This window comes from Athene noctua, chromosome 5 (assembly GCF_965140245.1).
Source record: "Athene noctua chromosome 5, bAthNoc1.hap1.1, whole genome shotgun sequence".
NCBI lineage: Eukaryota > Metazoa > Chordata > Aves > Strigiformes > Strigidae > Athene > Athene noctua.
Window position 1 is genome coordinate 20,878,549 of NC_134041.1, and position 15,936 is coordinate 20,894,484.

General features: G+C 35.8%; 1 protein-coding gene across 1 annotated transcript in view; it reads right to left on the reverse strand.

Annotated features, from left to right (window-relative positions):
• DPYD (dihydropyrimidine dehydrogenase) overlaps window positions 1-15,936 on the reverse strand; it is a 369,160-nt gene that overhangs the window by 182,414 nt on the left and 170,810 nt on the right. The window contains exons 8-10 of the mRNA XM_074907341.1: window positions 13,318-13,425; window positions 10,101-10,270; window positions 8,235-8,445 (exon numbers count right to left, since the gene is read on the reverse strand). Coding sequence (XP_074763442.1) covers window positions 8,235-8,445; window positions 10,101-10,270; window positions 13,318-13,425 — 489 coding nt within the window. The remainder of the gene's footprint in view (window positions 1-8,234; window positions 8,446-10,100; window positions 10,271-13,317; window positions 13,426-15,936) is intronic.

The following is a 15,936-nucleotide window of genomic DNA, read 5'->3' on the forward strand; positions in this document are numbered from 1 at the left end:
AGGTATGTAATTACTAACAGGACTCCGACAGAAAACCAGCATACATTATATGGAACAGCAGTTTGGTAGTATCAGAAAAGTGACCAATTCCTATGTGCCTGCAAAGCCAGATTTGCATTAAAAATAAATGTACACAAGTATCACAAGAAGTGACTGACTCAATGCAGGCTCAAGAAATAATTGGTGCTAATGTTCTTCTGGTGAGTCCCTGAGAACACAATGCATATCCCAGAAGCTGGAACTCACAGAGTCTTTCTCACTGGCATTATTCATCTCCCAGGGAAGAAGTCCAGCACTTCTGAAAATCCTAGTAATGAACAATATTAACAAAGGAAAAATAAATTTCCTCCCTTTCCCTCCACCCATAACTTTGTACTGCACTTACCTTCACAACATGCTTTTCTCCCGAATAACCTACCATATACTCTCTAGCACAACTTAATACGCAGCATAAGATTTTTGACATTTAAAACCAAAAAAAGAGTGTTTCTGATACAATTTCTAGACATTCATTTAGATCTCCAGAATTTACTTCCCACATTTATTAACCCTCATAAGAGAAATGATAATCTACTATTTTCTGACAGGCCATTATTAAACCTGACTGAAAATTTTCAGATGGAACATTTTCCCACCAGGAAGTGTTATGCTATCAAAGCTTTGGCTTTGACAGTGTGTTGGTTTTAAATAAATTTAATTCTGAAAAAGATGTATTTCAATAAAGTCAAAACCATCCTGACTTAATATTTAAACTCAGAACATCATGAAAGTAAAGCTCACTTTGAAACTTGTTACATATATTAAGAATAAAACCATAAAAACACAATCAAAATGAAATGCTTACATGAATACAATATATTTTGTATCTTTTTCAGTACAATTTCTGATGGTTTTTTAGAGCATGCATTGTTATCTTAATTTTTTTCATGTTATTAAGCAGCATATATAGACATTCTGCACATGAACTATTATTGTCCTTAAAAATAATATCGAAACAAAAATTTAAAAATGTTTTTATACTGCATGGCATTACATACACATAAATAGAAAAAAATTCTTGCTCCATATTAACAGGATTTTTATTATGCATTTTTAAATTATTTTATTGTAATTGCAAAGACACTTCAAAGTAGCTTCATGAAGATAATCATGTTTTCAATAAATAGTTTTAGCAAATGTCGATAGCATATATCAAAATGAGGGGGTTTATAGCTTTGTCTACAAGAACTGAAAATTCTACAATAAAATGCAGCTTAAAATTGCAATGTCCCTCAGGGACATATGACTAGCAGATGCAGATTGCCAAGGTCAATTAAACTGATGTAGCTGTGCTGTCATATGTGTAAAAGAGAAACCTGCCAGTTTAAGACAAGAATATTTCTCCAATACAAGGGCAAATTCACAGTATTGCCCAGTGCACGCCTGAGTATACAGCAAGCTTCAAATGCATCTTCCATGCACATCATCATGATGGAATTTTCTTCCCAGGATCTGTGCCTCTCTTCACCTCCAAATCACATATTAGAAGTGAATTTCAAAGTGGGGGGCTGTGTATAACCAGGGGCAAAATAATAAAATAGGAAGCAAGGCACAAACATTGTCACCTACTTGTCCCACCTACGTTCTCCTCCTCACCCTTGGCACAGACAAACATACATTCAGAGGACTGTAATCCAAAGTATTTTTTTTCAACTGGTTCAGAAGCCAGAATCACAGAAGACAGTTTTAAACTGAAAGACTGTAGCAGGTTTTCATACCAGAAGTATTTAATCTATCTTCAAGACCTATTGCTTGCACAATCCCTCCCACCCTGCATATCCTTGTGGCTTAACTTGGCAAAAATAGTATTTGTGTAGTAACAGAATCAAAAACTTATGAAATGGTGTCCTTTAAAACCATTCAAATTACTGAAAGATCACATCAAACACAACCTTCAGACAGAGACATTTCTCAGTCTAGAAAATGAGTTTTTGGTTTGTTTGTTTGAGTTTGGGGTTTTTTTGGTTTTTGTTTTTTTAAAAAAAGGAAAGTGCTGATAATGACTGATAGCAGTTTTTTTAAGAATGCTTTAGTAATTTTTATAAATCAATACATTAACTTTCTCTTTATGTCTCGGACTGTTGGTACTTCAACAAAGCTTTTGATCATCTTATATTTTTCATATATAGGATAACTTATTGCATGCAGTGGTACCATCTCAGCGTGTGGTCTAGACAGTTCTTGCAAGCTAAATATGTACAGGCTTGTAAAGATATGTTTGGAAAAAAACCAGAGGAAAACCTGGTGCTTCAGGATTTGGTATTGGGAATTTAATAGATGACTTCTGTTTTTCTGAGACAGGACTGAACCACAGTAAAGGCGTTAGAGGGCAACATGCTATCGGAGATACAGTTTTTCAGAAGAGATGATGTAAAACTGGAAGTCCTGACTACTTATTTCAAAACAGGGTATTACCTCTGTTATCCTGGATCTACTACATTTCTCAAATCTATCTTTGCACTGTTTTGTGCTAAAATAGCTGTCTGGACATAACTATACCAAAAGCTTTTTGAGTGCAAAGAATGCCCAACATACCTTCACCTGAAACATCTCCCTAGGGCCTGGGGACTTGTCTGCCTGATCAGTACTTTTATAAAATTGGGAAAGAACCTTTCTCTGGTGGCAAGATTGACATGGTATCCAGCAGCTATTTCCTTCTGTCTTTTTTATATCTCCAAGACTTAGGTTAAGTAAAAATAAGGGCATGATTTAAAAGCATCTTATATGAGTTCCTAATGTCCTCACAATTTGGATCTGGTACCCAGGGCAACTGTGAGGCTGAAGGGACCACCTCCTAAACCACCTGCAGAAAGAAGGGGAGAGCTTGGGTCTTCACAAAGGGGTGCCCCTTCTCTGCCCCTGCAAGGGGTGATAGAGAATCTAAGAGCCAAACCTGAGCTTGAAAGGAGGTGACCCCAACTATTAGTTCTCTGAATTGCTGTTTGACACTGAACAGCAAGCAAACAAGATTCCCAATGTTTTTGTTGGTGCATGATTTGGTTCAGGGGTAAAGAAAAGAGTGTCTTTTAAATCCCTGCACTCTCACATCCTTTAAAGTTTAAAACTAACATAGCTTTTCTCTTGAAAATTCGAAGTATAATCCTGTGGCTGTGCTGCCTTCTCCTCCATATCCCAGTGAGATATTATATATAATTTGAAAAGATCCTTCTGGATGAAAGACAATATACAATTGAATTATTCTGATGCTATCAAGTGATGCTAATACAAATAACACCAAACAAAAGGACACTTCTGAATATATATTCAAATTTCCTATATTCACAGAGCAAACAAACACAAATGGAAAAGCAGGAGCAATTATAGCACTTGCAAAAACAATATTAAAGTATAAGTGAATACAGAAAAAATATTTTAATTAACAAAACAAATCAAATGGAAAAGATTCCTCAAATAAAGCTTTAAAAGTGAGTCTGTGTGTGTTTGACTGCCATGACTAATTATGTATCCATGTAATGTGTGTTCAATTTGGGCTTATTTAAATAGCAGAAATGCTCATTAGCTGCAGTATATCTGTGAAGCTTCAATAAACAGTTTAATGGTTTTTATGTTTAACCAATTTCATAAGTTCCTGTAATTTTAGCTTTAGTAGCTCATTAATGTTATTTTTGATATCCATCTTACAGAATTCCTTTACAGTGAACACTAGCATTACTTCAGAAAAATATTAATATACTGTAACTTTCTTAATCTCAAATGTAAAACTACAGCTGTCACATGCACCAATAGACTGATTAACTGCTGACACTGCCCAGTCTAACTGACTAGCAAATAAAGGCACAGTCATGCTTCCCACAGTCTCTGCCCCACTGGCATATTGAACCAGGATTAGAAAGTGATTTGACTAAATAAAGCTGGGTCCAGGTATCCTAGGAGAGGTTCCCGCTCAAGCTGGTACTGCCTTTGGTTTTCTCTTGCAACCAGCAAGCAAATGTGTACTGATGTCTAGAGGGTGAAAGGGCAGAATTCCTGCTCTAAGTTAACATGACTTTAAAAGTCATCATGAAGCCACTTTTGGAAACTGGTCATCATTTCAGCGTGTGGAACTGCTGCACTCAAAATCATTCAGTAAACCCATTTGTGAAGAAAAATCCTATTCCAAATGACTCAGCAGGAAAACTCGTACCTATTTCACTAGGAATCTTCTGAATCTGTATAAATTTCAGGTTTATATAACAACTTTTTTTAAAAGTCTGGTGACTAGAAGTCTGTTCTATAGGTGTGTCGCAGATGCTGTGCTACCAGGGAGACACCAGGTCACCCCCGTGGGCATTCCCAGCTGAGGCCATCTCTCTTCCTCCCTCCTAGTCTTTCATTAGAGAGTCAAGGCTTCAGTGCTTTGAGGCTGAAGTTACCTAGTTGTCTGAGCAGGCTGTATGAAGAAACTCAACACTCCTTGCAGGTTTGCTGGTTTCTGTACCATTTGAAGTTTTGTATTTGTACAAAGGAAAACTAAAATATTTTTCACTTACGAGCTCAGAGCTTTTTCCTAGCAAATGCTTCTCAATCTACAGAAATAAATATTAAATAGGTGTGGGTTAAATAATAAAAATATTTTATTTAATAAAATAAAAACTACTTGGGCAAATCTATCTTTGCTGTATGTTGCACTATACAGGAGGGGCAGTACTTATACTCTGGTAAGCCTTCTGGGGTTTGCTGCTGCAGTTTTCAACCAAGATGATAGTCATACTAAAAGTAAAAGCAAAATATCTGAAAGTTGTGACTGATTCCCAGCAATCTGAAATAAAATTTTGCCCTTCAGTTACCATGCAATAGCTAACTACTATCAAAAACTTAATAAAACGTATTTTTGCTCACAAATAGCCTACTATTCCTGGGGTTTTTTGCAAAGGTAATACTTGGAGTCTGCTTGGGTATTTTTGCATTCCCCTTTTTATGTCTCCAGGAAAATAAAATAGACATTATCATGCTACAATTCAGTGTTCTTGTAAACGTGAATACTTCCTCTTTACCACTTCCTGCTAAACAGTGTTGAACTAAACTTATGTTGCCAATTCCATACTCTGCCTTAGCCCCTTATCCTGCACTGCACTCAGAATAGCAGTCACCCATGTCCTTATGTCTTGTAAAGCAAAACTTTAAAACAGGGGCATCAAGGGTGCCCTGAATACTCTGATGAACTGAGGCTAAATCTGATTTTAAACCCTCTGGTTTTCATAGTATTTGCTTTATTCTTATATCAGTAGAATCAGCATTTAACAATATTAATAACAAATAGGACATATCCTGCTATCTTAGCCCATACCAATACTGTGTTTGCATTTTCCTGAGGTGCCTTATGAATTAGGTCAATTGATAGAGCTTTGTATGAGCAACAATTAACACATTTATTCAGCCTTCATCTGAGTCATCCAGTCATAGAATAATTCAGACTAGAAGGGCCCTCTGGAGGTCATCTCGTCCATCCCCTTCTTAAAAATTATATTAAGTTCCAAGTCAGATCAGTTTGCTTATGGTATCGTCCAGTTCTGCGTACCTCCAGTACTTTCATCTCCATCTTTTGATGGAGAAAACCGGAGTATCTCCATCCCCAGAACACAAAAATGTGCTTCCTTTTTTTAAAAACCACTCAGAATATAAGATGCTTTTGGTGGTGGTGGTGTGTGTGTGTGGGGTAATTTCTTTTTGTTATGTATGATGAAGTAGCCTGGAGATTTGGTTGTAGTCCAGCTCAGTTGTGAAAAGCAAATTTGACTTTCATTAAGACAGCTTAGTCAAAAAATAAAGATTTAAAAGCAACCGAAGTGGTATGCTCAAAATAAACACTTTATTCCCTCAAGTCTTAGTTTCTTTTCACTTTCACAACATCCAAAACAAATGCCTTGCATTTTTCCTTGTAATTGGATTGCTATTCTAATAGCAGTTTTATAAAAAATACAGTGTGAAACTGAGGTGTATTGCTCACCCCCATGGTAAATGACTGTTCTTTCATGATCAGGTCACTGCATGACTTTTTTCCCCTCCCATTTTATGTTCCTATTTAAAAACCTCACAAGAACTAATTTAGACAGTGAATCCATACTAGGAGATACAAGAGTGGAACAGTATTATGGCTAAGCAACACAATAAGTTCAACCTTTTAGTTGAAGCAGTTTTTAATATGGGAGAAAACAAAATCACTCCTTTATCATAGGGTCTATGAATCATAACAAAACCTACTTATTGCATAGGCTAATATTTGATTTACCACATGAGGTTCTAGAAAACCTTCCAAAAAACCTAAACAGAGGGTTTTAAAAACAACAACAAAACAGCAGAATTCTCAGTCAAGTAACCTTCACCATTGAACTAGTTCATCAATCTCTTCAAGATTAAAAAACATCTTCTTCTCCCTGCTTCCTGGAGGTTGGGCTGAGCCGTAAAACATGACCAACACAGATGGCAGACTCCTTATAGAACAATACATCTCCAAGTGGAATGGGAGTCTGTTTTCTCCAAGAGCCATGGACTGCGCTTCCTGTGCCCTTTTAGAGCAGGGGGCAGCCCTGAGTAATTAGCACTGTACATAGCTGAGTGCAGCCGCTGTCTAGATACAGCCTAGGCTGCATGAATCTATCACAAAGCAATAGTAACACACACAAAATATGAATGCTCCTGGAATTAACTTCACATGTTCCTTAAGGAACCAGGTTGATCCTTCTTTTTTACTGTAGGAGAGAGTTTAGACTCTTCTCATGCCTGTATGATGGTTTAATTTTATATACAATCGGACTGGTGCACAGGAAGCACCGAGTAGCCCATTCAGATTACCGTCAACTCGGCTAGTAGCTATATTGTAAAATTCTTCAACGGGACCTATAATTTATCTTCATTAACTAACGTTTTGTTCTCCTGTGAAGTCAGTACACTTTTTGTATTATTTTATAAATAATTATAGAAAATCTTACTATCAGAAAATTATTTTCTTTAACTTCATTTAAAACAGTTTTATCTATAAGGCATACACAGAAAATGCAGATGTGGGAAGTCATACATTTAATATGCCTGAGGTATGCTCACAAATGCTACTAGTCTCCGCTTAGAATATTTCAGATTTACAATTTTCCTATAATGAAAAGATTCACAAACTCACATTACATCAGGAAATTTTGAAATTATCTTTGCACTGGCAGAACCAACATCTGATTACCAAATTTTCTGGTGACATGCACTCTGAGGCACTTGTCAAGTCCTCTGTCAGAGTATTTATACCCAAAGGACCATGACAACAAGTCATGGGTTAATCAACTGGCACGATCATGTCCTGGAGAGGTAGGCACATTGATCACTAAGGCTTTCAGAACCTGCTAACCTTGATGAGCAACTCCAGGCTGAAGATCTATTCATTTTATCAATCTGTCTTTCCTGAGTCAGCATTTTTTTTCTTCCAAGACACATTCGATATATGTGCCTGAACTTTTTAAACCTAACCTAGTGCCTGAGAACAGTCTGACCTCTGCTCAGAACGTTCCCATGTTCTTCGTTGTACTCATGTTCCTCAGCTTTCTGCAACATCCAGACAATTTGTTCAATCTCTGAAATGCCATCTATGCGCCAATTTCTGTGTCTTTAATAGGGAACTATGTAACTGTTAATTTTTAAGACGAAAGCTTGCAAAGTGCAACTAAATAATGAGGCAAGCTGAGACAAGCACAGGTGAATTTAACAAATACTGTATACATGAGAGAAGCCGCTGTTCTCTTGCATATGCACAAGAAATGAGTGATAGCCAGACCACCTGAACCAGAATAATGAATCTGTCTTGATTCTTGATTAATTTAATAGGTAAAAAAAAAAAAGTTTCAGAGATCAAATCAGTTCAGTTTAAAGTTGCAGTATAATGAGTTTCTCTAAAGTTAATTAGTGAGAACAGAAGAAATCCTCAAGTGTATTCTCTGAGATCCCATTTGCATTGAAAGCAAAATATTTACTGAGCAACTGTAACTTTAATCCGAGTTCCTGCTCTATACAGCAATATACAAACTACTTTGTTATCAGACCCTCAAATTTTGTTAGAGGTATACCTAAAGGACAAAGAAATTCTTGTGAAGAGGACCAGCAGTCACAAGTTGTGTAATATCCAGAAGACACATTTCACAAAACTGTCAAAGGACACAAAATGGTTGCAGCTAAAATAACCACCAGCATTTATAGAATGCATTAGTAGGGGTTACCTTTATTGTCGCTTAAAATGGAGCCAAAGGCGCTGATCACCACATCAGCTTTCAGGCGGACAACCTGATCCTCATCTTCTTTCCAGTTTCCATCATTGTCTTGTTCAGTTCGAACAAACTCCATAGCAACAATTTGTCCACCTCTAAGTACAACTTTCCGAGGGGAGAGGAAAGGCAGAAATTCACACTTCTCTTCTTTTGCAAGTTCCATCTGTAGAGGAGAAGCAATAAAATATATAATTTGAACATTGTTGTGGTTTTATGAAAAAAAACCCACAAACTGTTTTTTGACTCAAGATGCTACCACACATTCTTCTATAGCAGAAGTCAGCTGTATACTGTATACAGACAGACATCTTAATACCAACCTCAGAGCCTCCCATGCTATTAAACAAGCGGTTCTAGACAGTGGCACTAGGTAAATTTGCAATGCAAACACTTCTCCATTATATGTTCTTATTGTTCCCTATTACTTTAAATACATTAAACTCCTCTGAGGGCAAAAGAGTTACCTTATGTAATTATCTGTGTCTTGTAAGAAGAGGCCTAGTATTAATTAAGTACAAGCCCTGATTTGTGTTTACTGTGATTTTAAGATGTTATTAAATGCTGAATACCATGTGCAAACAACAGTTTTCTGAGCGACAATCCAGACTTAAGATCTTCTGAATCTCTGCTGTGGTAAAACTGCTGAAGTCAAACAGCATTTGGTCTTAGCAAAGTCTTCAGGATTTGATTGTCTGTGTTTACATGACAACTTTTCTGAACATGTAATATCCAACCCAACATCACTGTAGCATGGCCATTACTAGCTGAAGCTACTTTTATTTCACACTTTTCCAAGGCCATTGCATGACTGGATGAGTACAAACATTGACAACTTTTAGGAATTTACCCAAGCTGCTAACAAAGATTTTGGTTAAGAGTGACAGCTGATTGTTGATTATTAAGAGTCTAAACAGCACTAGTCTGTTCAATGGCTTCAGTAATCTCGTTGTGTCTAGAATTCTTAAATTAAGTGCAACAGAACAGAAGTCATGAAAAGATCCTCTATTACTTTTTTTGTACCTCTTATCTTCTATGAGATCTCAAAGATGCAAACCTTCTTGAAACAGATGACCAAACTATCATAAATCTCATGATACAGATGCATAAGATGTCCTGATATCCTCAAGTATGCAAAAGTGTAAATATGTACCAAATAAATGACAATGGAAAAAGACCACCAAAATAAGAAAATCTCATCTGAAAAACTCCTTCTGTAGTACAGATACATTGAAGAAGCAAAGTCAGTTTCAAAATGTGCAGATGTCCTAAGACAAAGTCTAAAGCCAAACTAAAAATCAAATTGAACACTGAAATCTGTGATGAATGATATTGCTCTATTGCCATTGGCAGTGATTCAGTGCCAAAATCACTGTAAGTAATTGCCTTACAAGATTATATAGGCTCCCAAGGCAACATCAGGATCACTGAGATTCATTAGACAGCAGACAGAAAGTATCATTCTAGGATCTAACTGTGACCTGAAGAGTCACCTACAATACTCAAATGGGTGTTTGATCTCTGGGATGCTTCCAAGATCAAAAATTTTACTGTATTTTCTAATTTATAATAAATTCTATGCCCTATATGCAAATGCATCTCTCTGACTTTACAGGAAACAGGTACAACAGAGGAAAATTATTTATACAGAGACTATATAAAGTGAGTCTCAGATCTTTAATAAAAGTTTATACATTTTAAGAGCATTTTTTATAAACAAAACCTTTAGTAGATATCTTTTAAGTACCTATACCACACTTTCAGGCCCTGTAGAAATAACAAGCAATATTCCATCTCATAAATGCTGTTATTCAATTTTACCTCTTCTGGGACGGCCCTGATATTAGTGAATCCTTTCCTGAAGACCACAAACACACGACGAGCTCCACAGCGTAAAGCAGATGTTGCACAGTCAAAAGCAGTGTCTCCTGCCCCGAGTACAATCACAGTTCCATGTATTGATGGCAATGGAGAGTGACAGGCACACATACCTGAAAGATGAAAGGAAACTCCCATTTTCAAGTAGAGAAACCATTTCTGCATGACAGCTCAGAAGGTGCTTGTACTTAAAGCAGTGTAAAATTGCATCTTACAGTTTCCAAGCATGGAGTGTCACTATCAAATTATTCTGCTTCACTGAAAGACAGTTTTATTCCCATTTTTAAGATATGCTCATATACATAATTTCATAGTCAGTACTCTAAGCAGCTGCACCTTTCTATCTGGAAAGAATTCAAATGACAACATGTTTGTAGGATTGTAGGTCCTGTCGGGTTGAAATTAGCATTGTGAGATCTTTTTATTGAAAAAGTAAGTTTCTCTCTTATCAGATTCATTATCCTCCGAGTTAAAAAAACAAACAAAACAAAACACCTTTTAACAGATTACAAAGAATAATACTTGGTATTTTTCAAAGGATGACCTGTTGTTGACAGTTTTGTGTAATAGTTTTTCAAAGTTAGTCCCCTCAGTCAGTTTTCTACAAGGCACTGATACTGTTCTGGCTATGACATGGTTCTCAGACTATTCTCTATGGCAGCTGAACACGAGGCAGAAAGGATATTGTTATTACAGTAATTCCTGAGAAAACAGTATGTGTTCATCATATACAGCTTGTATTTGATGATTTGATTATACAAAAAGTACTTAAGTAAAACTGAAACGTGTTCTCTGTATGAGATTGCACTTTATCAAAAGTTTTAATAAAACTAACTTGATTAGACAAATTGCTGCAAAGTTTAAAAATGCCAGAAATAATATACATCTATATTCTTAACGACCCTGTGATAATTTCAGTCACGAGGTGCTAAACTGGACATTTAATCATTGCACTGTAATTCGAGTATCCTGCCATAGCAGCAGCAGATTTTCACATGCAATTGTAAAAAAACACAAGTATCATTCAAGAAAATAATGCTTTTAATTTAGACATATAAACAGAGTGAGGAACAACGTCCTAATACACATATTCTCTCTCCATTTTTAAAATGCTTAATGTATGGCAAATGCTATAATTTTCCTCCCTATGTATATGGCATCGCATTTACTATTTACTTAATAGGCTTCTTATTCTAAAATTAGAAAAGTTTAGAAATAATTTATTTTTAACAAACTTAATCCTTCAGAAAAACTGTACATTGAGCAGAGGAAAGAGTACATGTGCAGCAGGGGAATGGCAGCTCAGAGTGCCATTACGGGACTAGCCTAGAATGGATCAGTCACAGCAGCCCACTTTGCTCTTTAGAACAAGGCCACTCCCAAGGTAACTTCACATCAATGTATCTGCAAGGGAAACCCCTTTCGGAGGAAAGTACATTAACAAGTGGTATTCAGATAAGCAGGCAGAATTTGTATCTTACTGCAACTAAGTCTATTATGTCTATTATTTAGAGAACTGTCATACTATAAAAAAAAAAGGATAGAGCAGAATATAGGGCGTGTATATATTATTTTAAATTCCATGCTTTAGAGAGCAAGAGGTAGCTACAGACAGACACTAGAAAAATTAAGTAAAAGAGAGCATGTTAATTAACAAAAAACACCAACGAGCTATCTATTACTGTCAGTCAGAAAAGGTTAGCTCTTCAAAAGTTCATCTTTTTTTTCATTGTAGACTTAATATAAAGAAAACCATTACATATCCTAGCAAATCAAGAGTGCTCCTTTGCAACATTTTAAAAGACACAGATCACAGTATATAGATCCTCATGTACTGTAAGTCACCAGCCTGCATAAGTGCTACATGTCCATACAGTTCTACAAAGTATTTTTAGTCAAAATATTACAAGAGGGGATTGTTTTGCAAGATTTATTTTTCCTTTGTTAATCTACAAATGTTTTGCGGTGCAGATTCTCAATCTGCTTCATTTTTAAACATCTCTTTCTTCAAAAAAACCCAAACCCACCCTTTTCTCCCAACCCATTTGAGCTCACTTTGAGTTTATGAAAAGACAGAAATAAGCATTTGATCAAAACAACAGAGATGGGACAGATGGGATGCAGAATTTCCCTTCCTAAATATTTTGTATAAAATGGGGTAATAAACTTTACTTTCATATGCAGAATAATTTGCCGCAGAAGGTATATTCTTCAACAGATCATTTATGGAAAGTCTACTAAGTAAGCAGGCAACCCTATATGATGCTAAAAAGAAATTTCTGAATGCCCAGAAGAAAATCAGTTTGTAGATAAAAAAGGTATATGTGTGGTAAAATACGTGGTAATATGTACAAGACTACATACTGCACCAAGTACATGCCCAAAAAGCTGTACATTGGGGAATCTAGACCATGAGGGAATGTGGTGTAGAAATCATGAGCCCCATCTCATACATCTATCTGGGGCTTATGACTTCACATTCAGGGCCACTGAAAGCAGCTATACTCCTTGGGGAGCAAACACAGCCATCTCTGTACTCAAAACAAAGATGTAAAAGCATAAAACAAGACTGCATTTGGTGCCTATGAAGTGAGTGTTGTCTTATTAACTCCTGGCATACTAGTGTTGTCCTGGGTCTTAGACTAAGTTGGGTAAGGAACTAGTGTTTCCTTAAATGTGTCTGTAAAACATGCAGTATGTGACTTGGGATCAAGTAAAATAATTTATCAACAATACACAAAGCAGGTGCTTATATGGGTCAGTAACATGTTCTTCAATATCAGATTTTTTCAAGACCATCTTATATATACTACTGATATCAAGATAATCGATATCAAGATTATTTATACAAATGAGAAGTTTATGACATCTTTTGAATATTATTTAAAATAACAAATATAACTTATTAGGGGTAATGCTTTGCCATGTGCTTAGATTTTTACATATGACTATTTGCTTTGCAGTTTCTAAAACTGACTTTCATGACCACACTTCTGAGGCTGCAAGTCACCAAGTGAAAACCCTGCCTCAGTCCTATTCATTGGGAGGTGCTTCAAAATTGGATGTGCTGCTGTGTAACCAGCTGTCCATTTTGATATATCAATAACTGCTAATGACTTACTGAACATGATTACAAAAAAAAACCCATAGTATCACACACCTGGTTTACTTGCCAGTGCTACCAAAGGCAGGAAGTCTTTAGATGTGTAGAATCCTTGCTCCATTCTCAGTCCTTGGAATATAGTGTCTCTGTTTGGCTCTGGCAAACCTAAAACAGATATTTTAAGGCGTATCAGAACTACATGGGAAATTTCAATGACCAATATATATTTCACACTACATACCCATTTTCAAAAACATCCTCAATACAAGCACTTTTACAAACTCTCAGATGTTTCTAAAAGAACATCACAAATTACTGTAGTTTCATGTTTGTAGTCTGTAGCTTACATTACTGGTAATCTTTTAATAATACTGGCACTTGAAAATAAGGTTGTTGGATAAACTGTGTACTCATACAACTAATACGAAAACAAATGCAGAGGAAAGGATTAGAAAGAACAGGATATACAGGGTGCAAAAGCAGAGAAGCTACTGGGGAAGAGAAGACTCATAAGCTTTTCTTGTATTGCTTTACCTGCACACACATGTAACTTACTGCTGTGAAATGGTTTTGTTCTCTTTGTTTTGAGGCATTTTTCAATACAGCTAGTCTGCAGATAATACAAATAAAGCAATAATAAACAGCTTAACTGATGAGGAGAGGAGGAAAAATGACAATGTTGTAGATCTATCTTATCTGCAAGTATTTGTATGCCATCATTTTTTGCCATTCTTGATTGTTTTCTCAAAACCCTGAAGTCCTTATTGGCTGACATTTATTTATAGTTATTAATAGCACATATTTATACAAAACCTGTAGGATACAGATAGGGATACACTTCACAACCAATAATAGCAACAAATACCTTTCAATTAAAAGAAAGCAGCAAAAAGCATCTTCCAATTATCACAGAATACCTTCTCGCTGTGTGAACATTTGGACAGCACGAAAAAAACAGCCTAGCTGACACAGAAGTTAAAACATTTTTTTCATGTAAATGCAATGATCTGTCAGGGTATTTCCAACAGGATCTTGACTTCCATATTTATATCAAAAAAACCGTAATATTATCAAAGTATGCTAATTAATAATTACATACAAAAATGCAGTAAATGTCAACAATTTTTCTAAGAAAACACACTAGAACCGAGGAGTCCTCGGAGCCAGCAGGCAGAATTGGAGCATGCAAAGTAATCAGTGTTCCCTCCATTCTCAGGCATGGATGCCACCAGAATAATTTTTCTCCTCTTTGAGACACACTGGTCTGGAAAACCTCTGTAACACCATATTAGTGTCAACAACAAAGTAGGATCGCACTTTGAGGAGTGCTGTTTCAAGGAGGGAAGGTTTAGGGCCTTTTTATATTACTGAAGCAGCAAAAACCTGTCTCATTACAGCATAAGATCAGGACTCAGTCGTAAGAAAGTTTAGGATTTTTTCATGAGTCACCTGATATGAGGGAAGTTTCTTAAACTTCTAGATCACTGAATTAAATTACTATAATATAGAAGAAAAAAAAAAAGTTTATTTTTAGTTTTAACAGTTTCAGTGAAGAAAATGAAAACATGCTCTCAGTGAATTCAAAAGGCTTACAAGCCAAAAAGGAAATTAAAAAATCCTGAAATTTTTGCATTTCAAAAATCTTATGTTGAGCACTTTCTTGATCTCTATTTATAAAAATAAAATAAAATAAACTATGACAGTTGCTGAACACCTGACTTTCAAAACACTGCTGACCTATAGTTGGATACTGAGAAAAACAAGATTAGAAAATACTAGCACAAACTGAACTCAACGCTTTTGAATACTCTACTTCCTGGGTAGACTGGAATATCAGCTAATGAGGAATGAATAACGGATATCTTAAAAGGCTGCCAGAAAGACTTAGTGCTATTGAAGTACAATATGTAAAGTACATTAAAGAAATTATTTTTAAAACTGCATAGGTTTTCCTCTGTATATACTGCAAAATCATTTATGGCCAGAGGAGTACCTCAGAAAAAGCTCTCAGTGACTGCCTACAGGCAGAGGATAGAGTAATGCAGCTATTTCTATTGAGGTATCTGTAAACTGGGTTACAGATACCTCAGTTTACTCTTGGGAGAAACACTCTTGTCATCAGTGAGATGTGCAGCCTGCATTAAAGATAATTTCCTTTCTATCCCCATTCAAAAACAAGTAGAAACTCTCAAAAATATTTTTTCTACTTGTTTTTGTCACTTTTATCATCTAATGAAAATGTCTCTAACAGCATCAGTAATTTAGCTCTCATAGGCTGAAGAAAGAGTAGAATTCAAGGAATGTTGCAATGTTCATATTTCAGGTTAATCACTAGTGCAGTGTCAGTGAAATCAAAGGAGTTGGATTAAGAATGCATTGGATTCAGTAAAGTTTAGCCTGGATGATATGACCAAAAAACAGCCTAAGAGATCGTCAATATACATGGCATTTTCTGCTATTTATTTTACTGTTTTCATTTTGCTGAAAACTCCACGAAAACCAATTTTGCAATATTTACATTTGAAGGAAATGCAGGGGATTTTTCTCTTATACCTATAAACACCTGGCACAGTTTCAAGCATTTTGCTACGCATCTGCTGGAAGTTGTACTAGATTCTGATCTCCTTTTGCTGTTTAATATTTGCCATTATAATGATTGCATTTAATTTTGTTAAA